General features: G+C 42.9%; 2 protein-coding genes across 6 annotated transcripts in view; one reads left to right on the top strand and one right to left on the bottom strand.

Moving 5' to 3' along the window:
- The window catches only part of GOLGA3 (golgin A3), a 38842-nt gene extending 22072 nt beyond the window's left edge, over window positions 1-16770 (bottom strand). Inside the window, exons 1-5 of one of the 5 annotated variants that reach the window (XM_042442015.1) lie at window positions 15719-16770; window positions 12333-12666; window positions 7031-7312; window positions 4450-4562; window positions 1715-2397 (exon numbers count right to left, since the gene is read on the bottom strand). In XM_042442015.1, coding sequence (XP_042297949.1) covers window positions 1715-2397; window positions 4450-4562; window positions 7031-7312; window positions 12333-12453 — 1199 coding nt within the window. In that variant the 5' untranslated portion in view covers window positions 12454-12666; window positions 15719-16770. Of the gene's footprint in view, window positions 1-1714; window positions 2401-4449; window positions 4563-7030; window positions 7313-12332; window positions 12667-13135; window positions 13198-15718 lie in introns of those variants that run through there. The other 4 variants (XM_042442016.1, XM_042442017.1, XM_042442014.1 and 1 more) reach the window with 4 other exon arrangements.
- Window positions 16771-20348: 3578 nt separating this feature from the next.
- LOC121916709 overlaps window positions 20349-22819 on the top strand; it is a 55766-nt gene continuing 53295 nt past the window's right edge. Inside the window, exon 1 of the mRNA XM_042442078.1 lies at window positions 20349-20559. Coding sequence (XP_042298012.1) covers window positions 20545-20559 — 15 coding nt within the window. The 5' untranslated portion in view covers window positions 20349-20544. The remainder of the gene's footprint in view (window positions 20560-22819) is intronic.

Raw genomic sequence — 22819 nt, 5'->3', positions numbered from 1 at the left:
TGCAGTGCGTAAGCATCGCACTCCCAAAACGCCCAAAAGGCATCTTTAACAGGCTGTCTGTTCCGGCCCACAGTCAGTCCAAATTCATTCAATAAAGAACTGCCCAGAGCAACAGTGATTCAGTGCAGTTAAGGCTACAACAAGCTTCAGACAGGTACCATTTTTAAGATTACAGTTCCAAGACTCAGCCAGCACAGTCAGTGGCCCTGCTGGCTGGTGGATTCTCCCAAGTTGTAGCCCAAATGAGTATTTCCCCCTGCCCCAAAGCTGTTGCTGTTTTTGGAACACACAGCAAGCAGCTTACATTATTTGGAAGAGGAAAGGGACTAGGTATTTCCAAGGATTGTAAATTACACTTTTTAACTTAAAAATTGTATTGTTTTTGATTCATTCAAATGACTCCCAAACCAATACAATTCAAGTTATTTAAAACTGATGGTGACTTGTGGTTTATAAGAAGGATAACAGAAATTAATCCAAACAGAGCTGTGGCGTTTACTAATTATCCATTTGCTTATTCGAAACATGATTTGAAAGAGAGCAGCATTAAAACATCATTACAGTATCATAGAGCAGTAAGCATCTGAGAAACTACTAGTAATCCCATTCTTAAAGGACTAAAGTGGATAACAGCATCTAGTGCAAGAACCCATGGATCTTGTTAAGTGTAAAAAGCTGGAAATAACTATGTGGATTACGTACTTAATGGGAATGAGAAGGATAATAGGGTTTAGAGAGAGGAGAACATTAGTGAGAGTATACTTCACAAACAAAATGCTGGATGAAATCCAATAGATGATCTAGTTCAGAATCAGCTCAGCAAACCATGATTCAAACTATGATGAGATGCACACTGAATTTATATCCACTTTTCTTCTGCGACAGAACTCAAGGCAGCATATGTGAATTCTCAGACCATGTACTGGCCTAGATCTGCTTAGCTTCAGAAGTGCCACATCCCATGCCTTCAGGCCACAGTCTTGGATACAGTTCTGCTAAGCTAAGTGTGTCTGGGCTAAACCATTATTACATGAGGAATTTACCTAAAGAATCTCTCTGTGTGTGCATACTTCTTTAGGCTCACTGGCATAAAAGATGAAGAGGCTGTATTAGTCCCTGGCATCTACAGAGAGGACTTATTAAAAAACCATTCTAAACTCCTATATGACTCATTGGAAATGACAGTAAGGCTTGGTAAAACGGGAGACAGTAGCAGAAGAATACCACATTACAGATGGACTGATTCAGTAAAGGAAGCTGAGTGTGCAAGCCTTCAGCAAGGCATTTTATGATGTTTTTTGAGCAAGGCATTTTATCTTGTGAGCTGCCTTGAGTCCCTTTTTGGAAGAAAGGTGGCATAAAAATGAAATAATTAAATAAATAAATAAATAAATAAATGACTGGGGCTCATGGAGGTTTCTCATTCACAGGGTTGCCATATGTCAAAGCCAAATTGACACAAATGACAACAAAACCCTGCTAATTTCTTGGCACGCTAATAATTTTTTTAACAAGTTTTTACATGCTAGTAACTTTTAGAGGCTTATTTACAATAATGATACAGAACAGAATGGCATGTAATCACTCAAGAGCTAAGTTGTGCATGCTAGAAGACACTCCAGGACATTCCACAAGAGAGACAGACTAGCTCCTAAACAGGCAACTTAAATGCAGGAAAAAGATTCAAAATTTGAAATACGGTCTTACGCCTCACCTGCTGGAAATGCTGTCTCTCCGGCTCCTTGCTTCTCCATTGATTTCTGTATCCTGGGCATGATGTTCTGTTGCAGCAGCCTGTAACACCTCTCTGATGGAAGGAAACTGTCCAACTGCATCCAAAGGGACCTCCTGGCCATTTACAGGAACAGAAACACTCTGCCTGCTCTCTGCGCTGAGTAGCATCCCATACAGTCCCCTTCCTGATACACTACTATAGCTAGAACTATCACTCTCATTGCCATCCAGCCTTGTTCCAGCTTCACTTCCATCAATTTCTGACATGCTGTCTCCAGCCAAGGATGAATTCTCCAGTCGGTCATCAGGATCAGGCGTTACCCTGATCTCCGAGACAACTGATGTTAAGCTGCTTCGATTTTGTTTTAGAGACCGACCAGGAGAATCAGCAACTGCAACAGCTCCCCTGGTGCTTCCCTCTGTATCTTCAGTTCTATAATCAGCCAAAGATCGAATTCTACTTGACCTGGAAGATCTGGAACTTTTTCTTTCTTCTGAATGTGCTGGAAGTCCAAGGCTTCCCAATTTTGGTCCCCGAGGAACGCTAGTTCGTAGAAAGGAATATTCTTTTGTCATTGCTACAGTGCTGGCTCTTGGCAAGATCTCAGGATGTAACATCAGTTCAGGATCAAGGGTACTGGAAGGACGATTCTTAGCAGTATGCTGCTTTGACCAAAAAAACAAACAAATCCCAAAACAGTATGAATGAAATAAATATTCCTTAAGAATTAAAAATTAGGATGAGAAATAAAATGAAAGAATTTCTTTTTATAAATCCTGATCTGACCAGACACAGATCTACAACAGAAGTGTTTTTCAGAAGCTCTTGGAGCCCTGGAGGAGGAGAAAGAGGCGGGGCCGGTGAGAGCGGTACCCCTAAGAAGCCGGCTCACCAGTCTTTCCCCCCAACTCGGACCCCAGCGCCAGTGCCCACAACGCCTGGCAGCCGTTGTGCCGTGGAGGAGGAGAAGGGGCCGAGCCAGTGAGAGTGGTACCCCTAAGAAGCCGGCTCGCCGGTCTTCACCCCAACTCGGACCCCAGCACCAGTGCCCACAACAACTGGCAGAAGATCCTCCAAAAAAGACCAACTGGATACCACAACTGGAGAACACTATCTCACCAGCCCCAAGCACCAGTACTGGAACATCTTGAAGTGCAGTGGAGAACCAGGAGAGGGAGGGAGTGCCCTCACCACTCCTTGCTAAAATCAGTTACTGAATTGAATCTGTCAACTAGTTACTCTGTAGAAGACAGATAACCAACTATCGCTATCTCAACTGTTAGCTGTGCATGTTTCTGTGAAATGGGTTCGATGAGAATCAGAAATCAGACCAGGGATCATTTGCTGAGTCTGACCTATTATACATTGATTCTAATTTTGTTATTATGTCTTAATGGAGGATGGTGGGAAAGGGAAGGGAATTGAAGTAATGAATAAGCAAAATCATCAGATGATACATTCTAGCGGCGGCATGCCAATTGGTACATAGAATCATAGAATCGTAGAGTTGGAAGAGACTGCAAAGGCCATCCAGTCCAACCTCCTGCCATGCAGGAAATCACAATCAAAGCATCCCCAACAGATGGCCATCCAGCCTCTGCTTAAAGACCTCCAAGGAAGGAGACTCCACTACACTCCGAGGAAGGAGTGTGTTCCACTGTCGAACAGCCCTTACTGTCAGGAGGTTCCTCCTAATGTTGAGCTCGAATCTCTTTTCCTGTAGCTTGCATCCATTGCTCTGGATCCTAGTCTCTGGAGCAGCTGAAAACAAGCTGACTCCAGCCTCAACATGACATCCCTTCAAATATTTAAACAGAGCTATCACATCACCTCTTTACCTTCTCTTCTCCAGGCTAAACATCCCCAGCTCCCTCAGTTGTTCCTCATAGGGCATGGCTTCCAGACCCTTCACCATTTTAGTCACACTCCTTTGGACATGCTCCAGTTTCTCAATGTCCATTTTAAATTGTGGTGCCCAGAACTGGACACAGTATTCCAGGTGGGGCCTGACCAAAGCAGAATATAGTGGCACTATTACTTCACTTGATTTAGACACTATACTTCTATTGATGCAGCCTAAAATCAGGTCCAGCATTCTTCTCTCCCTCTGAGGCCTGGACCAAGGCAGATGGACTGGAGGGAGGGCTCTTTTTCTTAATTGAGGCTGGGCCCGATGGCGTTGGGCCTGTGCACTTTAAGGAATTTTGGACTTCAGCTCCCAGAATCCCAGACTATTGGCCAACATGGCTGAGGCTTCTAGGAGCTGAAGTCCAAAATCTCTTAAAGGGCACAGTTTGGAGACCACTGGTTTAAACAAACCTCAGCTTCCAGTGTTCAAATGTCACGGGGAACTGCATCTGTCTAAAACCACTAATAAAAGCTTCTGTTCTTTTATGGTATACAGAGTGCAAAAAAAGCAAAGAGAGCATTAAAACCCTAAGTTTACCATAGATCATTCATGTAGCTCAAAAACATGGCTACCATCAAATCTAAACTAGATCCACTGTCTGCATAGCTGCTTAGGTTCCTGGCCTTCTGAATGGAGGCTCAAAGACCACATGCTGCAATTCTGTGGCTCCTCCATAAGCCAAGTCCCTCTCACAGCATTGCCTCAAACCCTTAATTTGAAGCATAGAAGTAGCAGATTAATGGGAATTATGTAGTGAATCCAATCACAACAACAAATACTACAGGATCCATTTGTAGGCTCTTACTCTCTCCTGATGTCTTTTTACACGGTATTGCTTGAGCTGTTCCTCAAGGCGCCGTCTTGCCTGAAGCCTGATCTGTTCTTCCTTCTCCAGTGGAAGAGAAGATTCTGCAGAACCTGCAGAATGAAGGAAAGGTTTTGATTTATATGCGTCCTGTGCCAATGGATAATATTGCTTCTAAGTGGATGATACAATTTATTATCAAAACCATACACGTTAGAAATTTAGTAAGATGAGAAGAGAGACAGTTTCACAGTTTTAGTGAAGAGATTAGAAGCTACATTTTTGTTGCTGTTTAAACTAAACCGCTTTAGGCAAAGTATAAGGAGTGTATTATCTGCCCTAGGTTTTCCAGATCTCATTCTGTACTCTGTTCAAGATGAGATCCAGCAGTTCTAAGACATCAGCAGCCACAGGAACTACATGGGAATCAATGAACAGCAGAGAAGACATAGTTCAAAGCAGCCAAATTCCCACTCCAGCTCAGTAATTGGATCACCCAGTACATCCCACTCTACATATCCTCCGGACTCCTGATAGAGAATGTTTCCTCTGATAGAAATGGCTAACTGCGATCGACAGATTCCATGTCTGTGTTTGTTTTATGTGCTGCTTTGGTTTTTATTGGTATTGAAATGTATAGATACATTATGATGCGTGTTTTTTAAAAGACTCTGTGAACCGCTTTGATCGTTCCGAAAGAGCGGTATACAAATAAAGTATATTATATTATTACATATAATTTTGTTAAATGGTAAGGTTCTGTTTACTTTACATTATATTCTCTATGTGCAAAACAATTTAAGATCTTCTGGTTTTAGCCTACTTAAGCAAGCCAGGTCAATACTGGTTTTTTAAAACAAAACTCCACCTTATAGATGAAGGACTGAGCAAAGACACAGCCTGAGTTGCTAAGTACCAAGTGGAAGCCTAAATCAAGATTTCCCAGGTATTGGTCCAATTGAGTGATGCATCATTATCTCAACAAACATTTTCAAAACAGGTGGGCTCCCATTTATGTATGAGTTGTACAAAAGGGATCAGGACTGACAGTGCCAATTCTGTAACGTTTTCACACTCCTTCCTCTTCTTCCTCTGTACAACATTCAGGCAGATAAGCAAAACATGTTTTGTTTGCTAAGTGAGGTTACTAGCATGCAGTGAAGAAAGTGGCCCATCCCATCCCAGAAGTTCCAACAACATTGTGTAAGCATTGATATTAAGAGCGCACAGTTCATCCACAGCTCATTCCAGCAATATGGCATTACTCTCTCTCTATTAAGGATTCTACCTATTGCAGTGTCATAATTACCTATTCTGATTTTTTTAAAATTACCAGTGACATGCCATTGGCTGTGCTCTCTTGGGGAAGACCCACCTGATTTCAGGTGAAGAGGTATAAATTTTCCACAGGCATTTTAATTAATTTTAATTTCCCACTGATACTTTTTTTAATCTTCCATTTTAATGTTGTTATTTATTTTTTATCAAGATTAACTTGTAGCACCACATCACTGTATTATTACTTTTGTCCGTACAGTATGTTGTAACATGCTGCAGGAACACTTGAATGGCAGGACATACTGTACCACAAATAAATAATTTAACCTCACATATTTGTGTCCTCTTCCTAAGTTAGCTAGTGTCATACAGAGAGGCAGTGTAATGGTTACAAGTCATTTCAGCTATGATTTGGTAGATCCAGGTCCAAGTCCCCACTTAGCCAGGTAACTCAGTAGGTGACTTTTGGATAATCACTCTCTCTTGGCTTGACATACATCACAGGGAAGTTGTGGGAATAAAGTGGAAAGGGGGAGAGCATCACTGGAGCAAAGGTGAGATATTAACATAACTATTGACTGACTGACTAAAAACAGAATTCAGAGGCATAGCCATGTTAGTCTGGAATATCAGTATGCAAAGGGATCCTATAGCACTTTGAGACTAACTGAGTGAAAGATGTATCCCAGAAGCTTTCATAGTTTATCACATCTCCTTTCTGGTTATGGTCATTCTCCTGCCTTTGTCCCTCAACAACCTTAGTTAAGATTGTACTTGTCACCTCAACACTATACCCACAAGTTTTATATTTCTATTGCTATTCATAAAGTCCGATTATAAAGATCCTTCCTGGGCACCAGTTCACTCCATGCATCTGAAGAAGTAGATCTAGTCTATAAAAGCTTATGGGATAACGTCTTCCACTCAGTTAGTTTCAAAGGTGCTCCAAGATCCCTTTGCATACTGATTAAAAACAGTTAAGTTGTGTCTAATATAATCACTATGTTAAGTGTGCATACTTTTGTATACATATCAATAATTACATTTTTAAGGGATCACTAATTTCTAATAAATCATAACAGCAACATTTATTCAAATCTGCAACATTAAGTAAAGTAAGTAAATGTGTTAAGCAGAGAGTCACAAGCGTCAATTGCTGGAGAGCACAAGGCATCAGTTTAAGCTTTTAAAGCATATTTGGAGAGAGATTCTGCAGAAGCCCAGAGGAAAATTGGAAAAGAGCTTCCTTTTTGTAGAGGAAGAGAAAATGGGAGCGGGGGCTCCACCATAAACAGATGCTTACACAATTCAGTTTCTTGCATGGGGAGGCTTAGTTTGAGGGACTGCAACGCTTCCTTCCTAAGAACTATGCCCTCAGCACTAGCTCCCTGAGACGACTTTAGCTTGTCATGGAAACCAGGCACACCTGGAGCTGGCTCTTCCCCATGTGGACCACCGTTAGGATCAAAAGACATAGGAAGTTCAGAGAACTGAAACGCTGGTCCATTCACACAAGGGCTCTTGCTGCTGTTTGGCACCAGGCTTTCCCCTTCAGATGGAACTTGGCTGCCTTTTTTACTAGCAACTGGAAAACAAAATAGAATATTGGATTGTGCTGGATTAGCAATGGTTACAAACTCAGTGATGGAAGGCAAAGTCACCAATATGACTCCCCTGCTTTTTATGACTGGATATTGTGTGACAGAAGCAGAGATAGGCAACATATCCCTCCCTATTTTTGCAACCCTTGGAGCCCCTCACCCACACACCCAACTTAGTTTACATTTTAAGAAGGTACAAGTAAGCTCTATTGTTGTTAAAACTGGAATTAGACTTCTGGGAGCGTTAGCGCTCAGAGTGAGTCTAGGGGGTGGAAAAACGACCCCGAGAGCCTCTAAAACTGTCCAGCTCTGGCCTAAAACATCCTTAACAAGAGTATTAACTTTCTGGAACTGGTTTGCTGCTTAGGAGCAGAACATGAGAAACACAGGACACAGCAGGTTTACCTAGCCTAGGATTGTATAACCTGCGATCACCACTAAAGCATTAGGTTTAATCCTCCTGGTGTGTCCTAACCCTATTCCCTGCCACCACCTATTTACCTTTCCCAGTGACTTCCCATATCTCAATCATACACATTTCATTTTAGTTACAGTAAACTCTCGGTGGGCTCTCCAGATGTTGCTGCACATCCCAGCAGCTCAAGTCAACATACATAGTCCTGGGTGAACAGGGGAGTTGCAACCCAACATCATCTGGAGGGCCATAATTGTCCACATCTGGTCTAAGGAAATGCATATTCACTTTTACTGAGACCATTTAATATGAATTCTGAGTGATGAAAGAAGGAAAAGACAATGAAATATAACTAATTCGATGAGGAAACAGCCATTCCAGAGTGAAAAGAAGAAGGGAAGTGGGAGCTGAGGACAATAAACAAGATCAGAGTGGGTATGAAAGCTTTTCAAAAACTGACATTTCAGACAATATCAGGAGTTGAAGTATTTGGGGTACACACAAGTCTTCGTGTTTTGGGGGACCTCAACATCCCCTTCGAGGCTGGCTCATTAGATCTTACAGGGGCAGCTTGTGAGTTCATGACTTCCATGACAGCCATGGGCCTGTCCCAATTAGTCTCGGGTCTGACACACTGTGCAGGTAACACACTCAATGCGGTCTTCTGTACAGAACAGGAAAGCCCATGGGCAGAGGTTATCAACAACACTGCCCTGTCATAGCTGGACCATTTCCTGGTCAAGGTTGGCCTAAAAGCCACTACCCACATCCCCCTCAGGGATGGAGGATCCATTAAATTGATCCGCCCTTGAAGGCTGATGGAACCCAAAAAGTTCCAGGAAGCCCTAGAGGGTTTTATGGTTGGAAATGACGGCGATTCTGTCGACGCCCTGGTTGATACCTGGAATAAAGACCTAACCAGGGCAATAGACAGCATCACTCCCGAGCATCCTCTCCGGCTCGCTTCAAATAAAAAACCATGGTACACTCAAGATCTTCAGAAAATGAAGCAAGCCGTGTGACGACTAGAGCGCCGCTGGCAGAAACACCGATGCTTATCTGACAAGACGCTCCAAGGAAATCTCTTAGATTCCTATGGAGCAGCAATTGATGCAGCAAAGAACTCGTTCTATGCTGCACATACTGCATCCGCAGAGTCTCGTCCAGCGGAGCTATTCAAGGTGGTTAGAGAGCTAACCCAACAGCCTCCCACCCTGAACTCATTATTAGAACCAACAACAGCCTGCTGTGATGCATTTAATGACTTATTTGCTGATAAGATCTCTCAGATAAGGGTCGATCTAGACGCCGGCATTAAAACAGAGACTATGAGAGAGGTATCCAGTGATTCCGTAGACTATGTTAGACTGGATCGGTTTGAGTTTGTAAGTACTGATGAAGTGGACAAGCTTCTTGGATGTGCAAGGAGGATGACTTGCCCTCTCGATCCCTGCCCATCTTGGCTGACCATTCAGGGAGGAGATGCTGTAACATCATTGCTTCAGATTATAGTAAACACATCCCTTAGGGAGGTGAAATTTCCATCAGCACTTAAACAAGCAGTGGTTAAACCACTCTTAAAGAAACCCTCTCTAGATCCCCTGATAAGGAATAACTATAGGCCAGTCTCTTTACTACCATTTTTGGGCAAGGTGATCGAGAGGGCAGTCGCCTTTCAACTCCAGGCTGTCTTGGATGAAGCCGATTATCTGGACCCATTTCAAACTGGCTTTAGGGCAGAATACAGAGTTGAGACTGCCATGGTCGCCCTAGTTGATGATCTCCGTTTTGGCATCGACAGGGGAAGTGTGGCCCTGTTGGTGCTCTTGAACATCTCAGCGGCATTCGATACCATTGACTATGGTATCCTTCTGGAACGCCTGAGAGGATTGGGAATCGGGGGCACTGTACTTCAGTGGTTCCGTTTCTACCTCTCAGGCAGATTCCAGATGGTGAGGCTGGGGGACAGCTGTTCTCGGAAAAGAGAACTGACATCTGGCATCCCTCAGGGCGCCATTCTGTCCCCCATGCTTTTTAACATTTACACAAAGCTGCTGGGAGAGATCATCTGGAGACATGGGGCACGGTGTTATCAATATGCCAATGACACCCAAATTTAATTCTCTATGTCTCTGACTGCTGCAGTGACTAAGGATGGCATCTCTCCTCTGGATGCCTGCCTTGATGAGGGCTGGATGAGGAAAAACAAATTCAAGATGAATCCAGAGAAAACGGAGGTGCTTGCAATAGGTGCCTCTGGCCCAGGGAAGGAGATTTGTCAACCCATCCTTGACGGGGTCACACTTCCCCTGAAGGATGAAGTTCGCAATTTGGGAGTACTCCTGGACTTGTCTGTACAGCTGACATCTCTAGTGGAGGCGATAGCCAGGAACGCATGATATCTGCTTCGGCTGATATGCCAAGCCCTACCTGGCTCAGGGAGACCTTGAAATAGTAGTACATGCACTGGTAACCTCTCATTTAGATTTCTGCAATGCGTTCTACATGGGGTTACCTTTGTACCAACTTTGGAAGCTTCAGTTGATCCAGAATGCCGCAGCCAGATTGATCACCAGAACACCGAGATCAGAACATATTACACCGGTACTGAAATCTCTTCATTGGCTGATGATTAGCTTCCGGGCACAATACAAAGTGTTGGTTATTACCTATAAAGCCCTATATGGCCTGGGCCCGAGTTACTTAAGGGAATGCCTCTCCCTACATAATCCGCCCCACACTCTCAGAACATCTGGCACAAAAATATTAGAACATCCTAAAACCAGGTTGAAAATTACCTCTTGTAGAACATTTTCTGCGATGGCCCCCAGACTTTGGAATAACTTACCAATAGAGATCCGTCTTATTACTTCCTTGGAAGCCTTTAAAAAGGTGTTGAAGACAGATTTCTTCCAGCAGGCCTATTCAACTGATCTCCTCTAATTTGATTTTGAATAATATCTTACTATGATGACTCAATCCTTACGTTTGTGAGCAATACTGTAACAACCACTTCCTTTTTATCTCTTCTTTTGATTAATGTATTTCAAATTATATGTATTTTATGGCATTTTTACTTGTTGTAATCCTGCTTCAATCCAAAGGGAGAAGCAGGAAATATAAATAAAATTTTATTATTATATTAGTATTCTCAGGGTTCTTTGGCAGCTACTGGATTTCAAAGTGGGAGAGGCCAAACAGCAGCTACCAGGTCAAAGATGCTATACCCCAGCAGTCCTCTTCAACCTTTTACCACACTGGAATTCATAGACTTTCAATGAAATTGACTGGTGAGAACACTGGTCCTATCACATGCATATCCAGGCAGCAGATGCTGAGAGTGGAGAACAGAAGTGAGGTGGCAAGAGGGCAGAGGCTGTGCCCCTAACCACTGTTGAACAATAAGATTGACTCCCATTTGGATCAGCTTCTAAATGTGCAATGGGGAGGATATCATCTAGTCCAGTGATGGCGAACCTACGGCACGCGTGCCAGAGATGGCACTCAGAGCCCTCTCTGTGGGCACATGTGCTGTCACCCCAGCACAGAGTTTGCCAGAGTTTGTTACTAGAAAGCCAAAGGGACATAGCACTTTGCAATAAATAAGTGGGTTTTGGGTTGCACTTTGGGCACTAGGCCTCTAAAAGGTTCACCATCACTTCTAGTCCTTTGCCACTAGTAGCTAAATATCTCTGGAAAAGCCTGGTTGGCATCAGATTCAGAGCAGGACAAATAAGCACTTTATTTTTTTGTGGGGTTTTCGGGCTATGTGGCCATGTTCTAGAAGAGTTTCTTCCTGACGTTTTGCTAGCATCTGTGGCTGGCATATTCTATGAACATGGCCACATAGCCCAAAAAAACCCACAAAAAATTATGGATGCTGGCCATGAAAGCCTTCGACTTCACAAATAAGCACTTCTTTACACAATTATGTGTATGGATATTATTGCATGGGCTTTATCCTATCATTTTCCCAATGGGATAAACATGTGTTTAACTTCAAAGACGGGTCTTACCGCATTCCTGTCCTTGAAAAGCTGCGGGATAAGCCCAGGTTGCAGGTGGGCTGTAGATGGGAGAATGCAGTAAGACCCGTCTTTAAAGTTAAACGCATATTTATCCCTTTGGGAAAATGTGCAATAAACTGCTCGGAGTTTGTTAGCACAAGATGTACTGGTGGCTTCTAACTTACATGACTTGAAAGTGGTGGAATTAAACAAATACACGCGAAGTCTGGGCCTATCAATGACTATTAGCCATGATGATAAAACAGGACTTTCAAATTCAGAAGCAATACACCAATAAATACCAGCTGTGGGGGAAAAGGGGGATTATTGTCTTGCGGCTTTGCTTGCGTGTCTCCCAAAACCACCTGGCCAACCAACGATAGAGCTCGGGAAAGTTAACCTTATTGGACCAAAACTCCCAGAAGGCCCACCTGTATATGTCAGCTTGGTGGGAGGAGGGGGGGGGATCTGGAAGTTGTGACCCAAAAAGTAACTCTTCCAAGCTGCGAAAACTATATACTGTTCTCAAAGTGGCAACCCATTCCTTGCAACAACAAAATGTGATCAAAAGGAACTGCTTACTGTTGAAGCCATCTCCTTCTGTCTGCTCATTCAATTTCACCGCAAGGTTCGCATGCCGTTCAGAACTGCAGGGGGCACTGCTGATGGCTTGCGTTTCCAGCAGGATCATTGAAGAGTCCATGGCAGATGTAGTTATGGTGCAGGGAAAATGTTTTCCCTAGGTGAACAACACCCCTTTGAAATGAACTACCGAGTCCGATTTTTATCCATAAGCAATGCTCCTGACAAGGAGGTTACACAATACTAAGTCTTTCTCATCCGTTGTTTTACAGCAGTCAACTCAGTTCAGTCCAAGTCAAGTCAGCAGGCAATTTCTGGAGATCATTAAAGTAGCCTGAGGAGAAAAAAGCAATTACTAAGTTGCACTACTCACTGGAGACAAAAAGAGAATCACTTATTTTAAAAAACAGTTGCTGACTGAAGTGATCACATGCATGCATCACATATACTAAAAGCAAACTCATTCTCCAAATAATGACCCTCAAGTAATCAAAACAGCACCAGCTATGCATAATGGGTACCAGTAGAGTTGGGGAATGTGAAACTTTGCAGAAGTAAAACGAAACTGCACTTAGGCAGAAAAAAATGAAATGCATAGATATAGGATGGGGGACACCTAGCTTAACAAGACTACACATGAAAGGGATCTAGGAGTCCTAATGGACCACAAGTTGAACATGAGTTAACTGTGAGAAGTAGCAGCTAAAAAAGCCAATGTGATTCTAGACTGCATCAATAGGAGTATAGTGTCTAGATCAAGGTAAGTAATAGTGCCGCTCTATTCGGCTTTGATCAGGCCTCACCTGGAATACTGTGTCAAGTTCTGGGCACCACAATTCAAAAGGGATGTCGAGATGTTGGAGCGTGTCCAGAAAGAAGGGATGTCATATGGAAGAAGAAGTGAGTTGGTTTTCTGCTGCTCCAAAGAATAGGACACGGAACAATAGATTCAAACTACAGGAAAAGAGATTCCACCTCAACATTAGGAGGAACTTCCTGACAGTAATAGCTATTCATTTGTGGAAGGCACCCCCTCGGAGAGTGGTGGAGTTCCCTTTTTGGAAGTTTTTAAGCAGAGGCTTGATAGCCATCTGTCAGGGGTGCTTTGCTTGTGAGTTCCTGAATGGCAGGGGGTTGGACTGGATGGCCCTTGTGGTCTCTTCCAACTCCATAAGTCTATGATTCTATAACAAACAAACAAAAACACGTTTAGGAAAAATAAAAACACATGGGGTCAATATCCAAAAAATCCCAATGAGGACTGCTCTACTGACACAGAGCACCTGCTGTCTGCGGTGACCAGGAGCCTGAAAACTAGGAGAAAGAAGGAATAGGGTGCCCCAGAAAAAGACAGGTTAGGCTGACTCTCTGAATCTTATGCTGTGTTAGACTGTTTCAGATGCCACTTTAAAGAAGCCACAGCCAGAACAAAACCAATGGTGGATCTATTTGGTTATGGAATTCATTGCCACAAAAGATGGAAATAAATGGGCACTGGTCTTAAAATTCCTAGAGGAGGAAGGTATCAAAGGCTATTAAGAATTATACTGGCCACACTGGCTGAAGAAGAGGGTTGCTATAATCCACCTGAGTGGGAAAGACTCCTCTAAGCACATAGGTTCTCCAACACACAAAGCTAGACAGTTTAACCAAACCCCCTGTATCAGCATCAGGTCAGTGACATCCAGAGAGCAGTGGTGTTCAGTCCTTTACTTTCACAGTCATTGCTACATGCCTTCCATTCATATGGAGAAAAGTAAATCACTATACCCTCTGTATTTAACACTGAATGGGCTACAACTGACTTAAGATCCTGCAGGCAGATTCAATGACCTCCTGATGCACACCAGTGGGGCTGTTACAATATAGTCTTTCCCCTCATATACACACACCAGCCATTATTAGAACTGTATTTTTCCAAAGTAACATTAGTCCAAAAGACACTGCACAAATAATTCAGTTTGAAACCACTTTAACTGCCCTGGCTCAATGCTAGGCAATTCTGGGAATTGTAGTTTTGTGAGACATTTAGTCTTCTCTGTCACAGAGCTCTGGTGCCACACTAAACTACAATTCCCAGGATTTCCTAGCACTGAGCCGGGGAAGTTGAAGCGGTCTCAAACTGGATTATTTCTGCATCGTGTTTTGGACCACTGTCTCTTGGAATTCAACTGCTCAGCTATCATGTCATGAAAATTCAGCATCATGAGACCACAGGGAAATGTTTTGCATCATGTCAAGACTATTTGTCCATCGAGCCCAGTACTGTTTGTTCTGACTGGCAACAGCTTTTTGGTGTCTCAGGCATAAGTTTTTCCCGCAGCACCTGCCACCACCTGTTCCTTTAAAAAAAAAAAAGAATAACCAATAGAAGCAAACACTAAGTACTAGGCATACAGAAATATATAATACAGTCCCATTCATAAGGCTGTATGTGTCCAGATCCCACAAAACTGTTCAATAACAAAACAAGCATTCCGAAAAGGATGCTGCACTGTGAAGCATTTTTGTACATGCCGGCTGGATCAGAGAAGTGATGAGACTACTAACTGGGAGAAGGAGCAAACTGTCTTCATCACCAGTTCCTACTTTTATTTTTACCATTCCAACTGACAGCCAAACTATTATCCACCCAACAGTTTCATTTGTGCAGTTTGTTGTTGTTGTTTGCTTTTGTATTTTTAACTGAGGGCACATATCTGGCCAAGGAACCTCCATATAATCTATTGTGAATTAATGAATTACTAATTGGGACTAGAGTTGGCTGGGAGAAGGAGAGCCTGCTGCCAGTCAATGCTGGCCTACTTGAAGGCGATGTGAAGAGAGAAAGAGTCTGATTTTACAAGAAAAAATTCTTAGGTTCAGTTAAAGAAATGAAGAAAGAACCACCAAATGTTTGCCATCTCACATATAATACTAAAGACCTTGGTCATCCAGTGAAACTGAACGGAAGAAGATTTGGGACAGACAAAGGGAAATACTTCTTCATAAACAGCACACTTAAAACTATGGAATTAACTTTCACAGGACATAGCAATGGCAACCAACGTAAATGGCTTTACAAGCGGTTAAAACTATGAATGGCTAGGAGGCATTTTGGTTACCTCCAATATCAGAGTTATACAGCCTTGGTGACAGTTCCCAGTTAGTATGGAGCGTGTGTAGGAGGGTGATATTGCAATTACTGTATATATTCGACTATAAGTTGACCTCATGTTTAAGTTGAGGGAAAGTTTTGGGGCCAAAATTATGGATTTAGTTATGACATGTGGATAAGTCGAAGATAAAACTTAGCTGCATGTAACAAAGGCTGTAAAGGACGAAGCAAAGGAAAACGATGCTAAAGAACTTAAATTTTTTTGACAAGCATAACTGTTTGTGCTCACCCAAAAGGCTGGATGGATGAGATAGCAGAGAGGGTTGATGCTTCTTTTAGGTGCTCTGAGAAGGTAGTAAGCTGCCACCTTTCACCTGGGAATGGTTCCTTTTTTTTGCTATGAGTTACAGTACTTACATTGCCCCGTGGATAAATCAACCCAGGTTTTTGAGGTCAAATTTTTGACTAAAATGTCTATACTTATACATAGGTATATGCAATATGTCCTGCTTATAAGATACCCAAAGGTATCTGGGTGGCCACTGTGGGAACAGAATGCTAGACAAGATAATCTTTAGTTTGAAGCCACAAGGTTCTTTTTTCTTTCTTTCTTTCTTTCTTAAATGAATCATATACTTGAGATGTTTTCAAAACAGTCTACCCATGCAGAGGATTCAAGAATATGCTTTAGGGTTAGGAATACCTAGGAATTTTATTCTGTTAGCATTTTGAAGCAAAGCAATCTCTGGGACTCATGTTCACATTAGGCCACAATTATCATTTGGATTTGACACTTTCCTGAAGTATATGATCTAGTTATGAGATCGAAAAGTTACCTAACTGCATACAGTAATAGAGAGATAGATATACTGTAGATCTATATTGTATGCAGTTAGGTATACAATATTATGTCTAATATATGATAAAATACATTTGGAAGTGTCTTCAAAGAGGGCAGCCATATTCATCTGTTGCAGCAAAACCAACACTCTTGCGGCACTTACTACATTCAAAAATTGTGGCACTTACTGCATTCAAAATGCTATTTAGATATATGTTGAAAAACAATATTTGAGAAAGGTATTTTTAAAAATACATAGATCGATGCAAAAATGAGAGAAAACATACTCACTGTCTCAACGCTCAATATACCATCCTGTTTTGAGTACACAGTTACTGTATACAAGGCATCAAACAGGTTTGTTGCTCATACTGTCAGTCTCTGTGAACTGCAAATGTGTCTTAGGTCCAAAAGACACTGCAGAAATAATCCTGTTTGAGATTGCTTTAACTGCCCTGGCTCAATGCTAGGGAATTCTGGGAACTGTAGTTTCACAAGACATTTAGCCTTCTCTATCAAAGAGCTCTGGTGCCACAATAAACTACAATTCCCAGGATTCCTTAACACTGAGCCAGGGCAGCAGTCTCAAACAGTTTAGATTATTACTGCAGTGTGTTTTGGACCTTAGAATTCATCCCAGCTCTCTTGCAACAGCACAATTTCATAGGAAGATCAGTAACCATCAGAAAGCTCTTTTTTGAGGAAACAATCATAACAACTAATCTGCCCCTTTAAATAACATTTTATAAACTTTCAGTGAATCCAATGATCCCCAAAACATCATTTGAAAAATGCTACAATAAAGTGGGCTTGGCAGGAGGAGTAAAGAGAGAACATTAACAACCTAAGATACGCAGATGATGCAATATTACAAAGACCTGGCGGAATTACTGAAGAAGGTCAAGGAGGAAAGTGCCAAGGCTAGACTAATACTGAACACACACACACACACACATATAGGCCATGGAAGATCTACAAGAATTCATCCTAGACAATAAGAAAAATAGCCAAATAGTTCCATACCTTGGTTCAAATACTGATCAGAATGGAGACTGCAGTCAAGAAATCAGAAGAAGACTAGCTATGAAACGGGACAAGATCATAAAATGTAAATGTACAATTCTGAACACTAAAGTGAGGATCCTTCAAGCCACTGTATTCCCCATCACCATGTATGGATGCAATAGCTGGAGACTAAAAAAAGACGATAGGTAGAAAATCAATTCATTTGAGATGCGGTGCTGGAAAAGAGTACCGAGAATACTACGGACAGCCAAGAAGACAAACAAATGGGTCCTTGAACAGACCAAGCCTGAACTCTCCCGGGAAGCCAAGATGACTAAACTGAGGCTGTCAGAGTTTGGAAACATCATGAGGAAAAATGAATCATTAGGAAAGACAATGATGCTAGGAAAGGTGGAAGGCAGCAGAAAGAGAAGCAGACCACAAGACAGCTTGATAGACTCTATCAGGGAGGACTCAGGGTAGGCCTGAGCAGAGAGGTTAAGAATGGGGGTCTTGGAAATGTCTCATCCACAGGGTTACCATGAGTCCAAGTTGACTTGAGAGCAACTAATAACAACAACATGACAGGGAGGGGAACGTGTCATCTTCCAGATCTTTCTAGATTTCAACTCCTATGATCTTTCTCCACTGCCAGTGGTGCACAAGGCTGATGCAGCCAGGCTGCAGACCACAAATATTTGGAAGGCCACACACTCCCTAGTTGCCATCTGAGAAAAGTATAAATGGTATGAGTGCATTAATTTCCTTCTGACGAAGTCGATAATGAATGGCTGAGCAGATGCTCCAGTAACACTGCTCAGCGGCTCACAATATCCCGGACAAACGCATGCACAAGATGTGAGGTTGAATCAAATACCTAGGAACTATATTCCCATACTGAAATCCATCTTAAAACCAGCATTCATAAGCCTTTAGCACTGAAGATACCTATAAAGCCCCGTAAATGTCATATATGTGTTTTTGAGATCAGGCCGCTAGCTAAATTAAATTAAATCAGAGATGTGAGGGCTGCAGGGGTGGGTTCACACCTTCTTCCATGCCACCATCCCTAGGCAGAAAAGAGATGTATAAATGTTGTGATGAAAACAGTACGCATACATGCATATCACCTCCCTCACAGAGACTGCAAAAGAGTCAAACCCACTCCATCCCAATTTCGCATGCACACAGACAAGCCTGGTCCAAATCTCTGCCCAGATCTTCTTTCTCCTCCTCTTCTATGGTCCAAAACCCACTGCAGAAATAATCTAATTCAAGACTGCTTCAACTGCCCTGGCTCAGTGCTAGGGAATCCTGGGAATTGTTGTTTATTGTAGCACCAGAGCTCTCTGACAGAGGCGGCTAAATGTCTCTCCCAAAAATACAGTTCCCAAAATTCAGGGAAATTTTGAAATTTTTATTCTTTTTTTTTAATTAACAACCTCCTATGTTGACTAAAATCTTCACTGTGTATATGTAAAGGCATTTAGGTTGGTGACTAAAATGGTGAAGGGTCTGGAAGCCATGCCCTATGAGGAATGACTTAGGGATCTGGGGATGTTTAGCCTGGAGAAGAGAAGGTTAAGAGGTGATATGATAGCCCTGTTTAAATACTTGAGGGGATGTCATATTGAGGAGGGAGCAAGCTTGTTTTCTGCTGCTCCAGAGACTAGGACCTGGAACAATAGATGCAAGCTAAAGGGAAAAGAGATTCCACCTCAACATTAGGAGGAACTTCCTGACAGTAAGGGCTGTTCAACAGTGGAACACACTCCTTCCTCAGAGTGTAGTGGAGTCTCCTTCCTTAGAGGTCTTTAAACAGAGGCTGGATGGCCATCTGTCAATGGGGATGCTTTGATCTGGATTTCCTGCATGGCAGAATGGGGTTGGACTGGATGGCCCTTGCAGTCTCTTCCAACTCTATGATTCTATATGTGTGTGTGTGTGTGTATACATATATGTGCGTGTATATATACGTGCATGTGTATATCTGTGTGTGTGTATATATATATATCTGCATGTGTATATGTGTGTATACATGTGTTTGTACATGTGTATATATGTGCATCTGTATATGTGTGTGTATATACATATATATGTATATGTATATGTATATGTGGCTGTGTATATCTGTGCGTGTATGTGTGTATATGTGTGTGTGTGTGACACCAACAGAGATGGGACCCAACCCCAGGGAGGCCACTGCCTCCCCCCCTTTTCTGCTCAGCCCTAATGCCCGCCTTCCTCTCCCAAAGGTGCCCCCAGCTTCGAGCCAGAGACCCCCCAAACGCCTCCCAAAGCCCTAGAAAACGACCTCTCCACCTCCAGGTGCCCCGTCAAACCTCCCTCTTTTCCGCTCCGCTCCGGGCCCCACAACAAACTCCAACTCCCAGAATTCCAGAGCCTTGAGCCACAGAGTTATAATAATAATAATAATAAGTTAAAGCGGGGCCAAAGCGGTTTATTTCTCCAGTGTGGCTGCCAGGCCCCAGGCCCTCCCCCCGCCTTGCCTTGCCTTGCCTGGCTCTCGCCTCCTTCCGTCCCGCCCGCCCGAGACGTGGCGCTGCTCCTGCTGCTCCTGCCGCTGTGGCTCCTTGACGCCAGCGAAGGCGGGTCACTCATAGGAGCTCTTCCCTTCCCCGCCACAAGCCCCGCCCGCCTTGGCCGACGCCCGGCCTTGACAAACACCGCGGAGGTGGTCTCACTCCGCTCTTGTCGTGCCGCTCTGTTGCATCCCGGGATTTGCAGTTTAAGGAGGAGCCTTTAGACTTCTCAACCAGGGAACTCTTCGGCCTCGCTCAACTACAAAGCCCGACATGCAACGGGAGGCAGCCGGAGTTAAAGGGAAACAGCAGCAACACATGAGGGTGGCGCAGTGATTTGGGCCGCCCGTTGGTTTGTTTGTTTTGGACTTCAACTCCCAGAAGGCCCAGCCGCTTCAACCAAAGATCAGGAATTCTGGGAGTTGAAGTCCAAACTATTTAGAGGCGGGTCAGTGGCGTTTCCCCCTCGTCATAGTCAGGGCCCAAAGTAAAGAAACGTAACCGGGGAGGGGCTCGCTGGTTGTCAGAGGGGGAGGTTGCCCGGAGTGGCAGAGCGTTCCTTCAGCCTGACCCACCCTTTCGGGGGAGAGGCTTCTGTGGGGCCTGCCTTTTCATTCTTTCTTTTATTATGCTATTATTAGAAGTCTTCTTCGTATTGGACTCCTCCCGGGGAAAGACGCCTTTGTGTAGCCAAATTCTTCTTCCAGAGACTTCCTAAGGATCCCAATGGCGCACTCCGCGGTGAGGTAGATACACACACACAGATATATACACACACACACATATATACACACACACACATATACACACACACACATACACACACATATACATACACACACATATACACACACACATACACACACACATATATATACACATACACACACATACACACACACACATATATACACATACACACACACACACACACACACACATATATATATATACATACACACACACACACTCATATATATAAATAGACTCCTCCCTCCACATTCCCTGGGGTTAGGGGCACAGGACCCCTGTGAATGTTAGAAAACCGCAAATCACAAAACCACTGTTTTTAGCTGAGAGATCACTTCTCTGGCAATCTCTAGGTCTTCCTCCAGCGCAACTCTGTGGTCAACCTCTGCCAGAGATTGACCACAGAATTGCGCTGGAGGAGCTACAAAGGCCTAGCGGAGGGAGGGGCCTCTCTAGGAATCTCTAGGGCCTCCAGTGCAACATTTGGTTAACGTTGACCATAGAGTTGCAGCGGAGGACCTAGAGATTCCTAGAGGGTATCCTAGAGATTAATAAAATCTGTGAGTAATCAAATCTGCAAATATCAACACCACAAATATGGACAGACAAGTGTATACACACACACACACACACACACATATATATATACAGTATATATGGTCAGAAGTGAGCCAATTCCTGTCCATCAAAAACCCAGCTGGGAAGCTGCATTTACAGGTGCAATTTATACAGCAACTGCACTGTGGGAATATTCCAGTTTGACAGCGCTTTAAGTGACACAGCTCCACACTATGGAATTCTGAGGAATTCCGCTCCACTCTGATGCCACAATACACAACCATTCCCAGAATTCCATAGCATGGAGCCATGCCACTGTTTGATGCCTTGTATACAGTAACTGTGTACTCAAAACAGGATGGTATATTGAGTGTTGAGACAGTGAGCATGTTTTCTCTGATTTCTGCATCGATCTGTATTTTTTAAAAATACCTTTCTCCAATATTGTTTTTCAACATATACCTAAATAGCATTTTTGAATGTAGTAAGTGCCACAATTTTTGAATGTAGTAACTGCCACAAGAGTGTTGGTTTTGCTGCAACAGATGAACATGGCTGCCCTCTTTGAAGACAATTCCAAATGTATTTTATACATGTGTATATATATGTATATATATATATATATATACACACACACACAATATTGTATACCTAACTGCATACAATATATATCTACAGTATATCTCTCTCTCTATTATTTTATGCAGTTAGGTAACTTTTCGATCTCATAACTGGATCATATACTTCAGGAAAGTGTCAAAATCAAATGATAATTGTGGCCTAATGTGAACATGGGTCCCAGAGATTGTTTCGCTTCAAAATGCTAACAGAATAAAATTTCTGCAGTGTGTTTTTGACCATAGAGATGAGCCCCAATGTGCTGAGGGCTTTTTTTATTTGAAAAGCACTAAATATGTGGCAGTGTCTCAGCCCCTTTGAGCAATGGCTGTTCATCACAAGCTATAATGCCTAACTGCCCTACTACTAATACCCTGGTGGAGCAGTGGTTAAATGCCTGTACTGCAGCCACTCACTCAAAACCATAAGGTTGTGAGTTCAAGACTAGCAAAAGGGCTCAAGCTTGACTCAGGCTTGCATCCTTCCGAGGAGGTCACTAAAATGAGTACCCAGATTGTTGGGGGCAAATTAGCTTACAGTTGTAAACCGCTTAGACACTGTTTAGGCGGTATGAAGTGGTATATAAATGAAGCTTGTTTGTTTGTTTGTTTGTTTAATACTACTGTCTTACTAAGTTGTAGTATTCAGGTGAGTCAAGTGGAAAATGACCTGCGTGACTGAGTAGAAGACGGGAACAAACTAGAACCCGTGTCAACGATGATAAAAAATGTTTCCATAACCGAGGCAAACAATCTAAATGCCCCTCACCACATGTGATTTGAGAACAATAAATGAAATATGGAGTTTTCTTCCTTTGAATAACATCTCCACATCTGCCGCGTGAGGCAAGCTGTCTCATATTAGCAATGGCCACAACTTATATACATGTGTGCATATTTTCCTTTGTCCTCCTGTCCTTAACTGTGCTGTACAACAAGTGCCCACTAGAGAGCATTAAGAGTCACTAAAACAACTCGCCATGCATTGGATGTCTGTGGGCCCTGGCCTAGGAAATTTGTTTGCCTGAGGCATCAGGCGATCCTGTTTTCATTAACATTGTTCAGTTTGGAAACAA

This window comes from Sceloporus undulatus, chromosome 10 (genome assembly GCF_019175285.1).
Source record: "Sceloporus undulatus isolate JIND9_A2432 ecotype Alabama chromosome 10, SceUnd_v1.1, whole genome shotgun sequence".
NCBI lineage: Eukaryota > Metazoa > Chordata > Lepidosauria > Squamata > Phrynosomatidae > Sceloporus > Sceloporus undulatus.
This window is presented reverse-complemented; position numbering and strand designations above follow the sequence as displayed.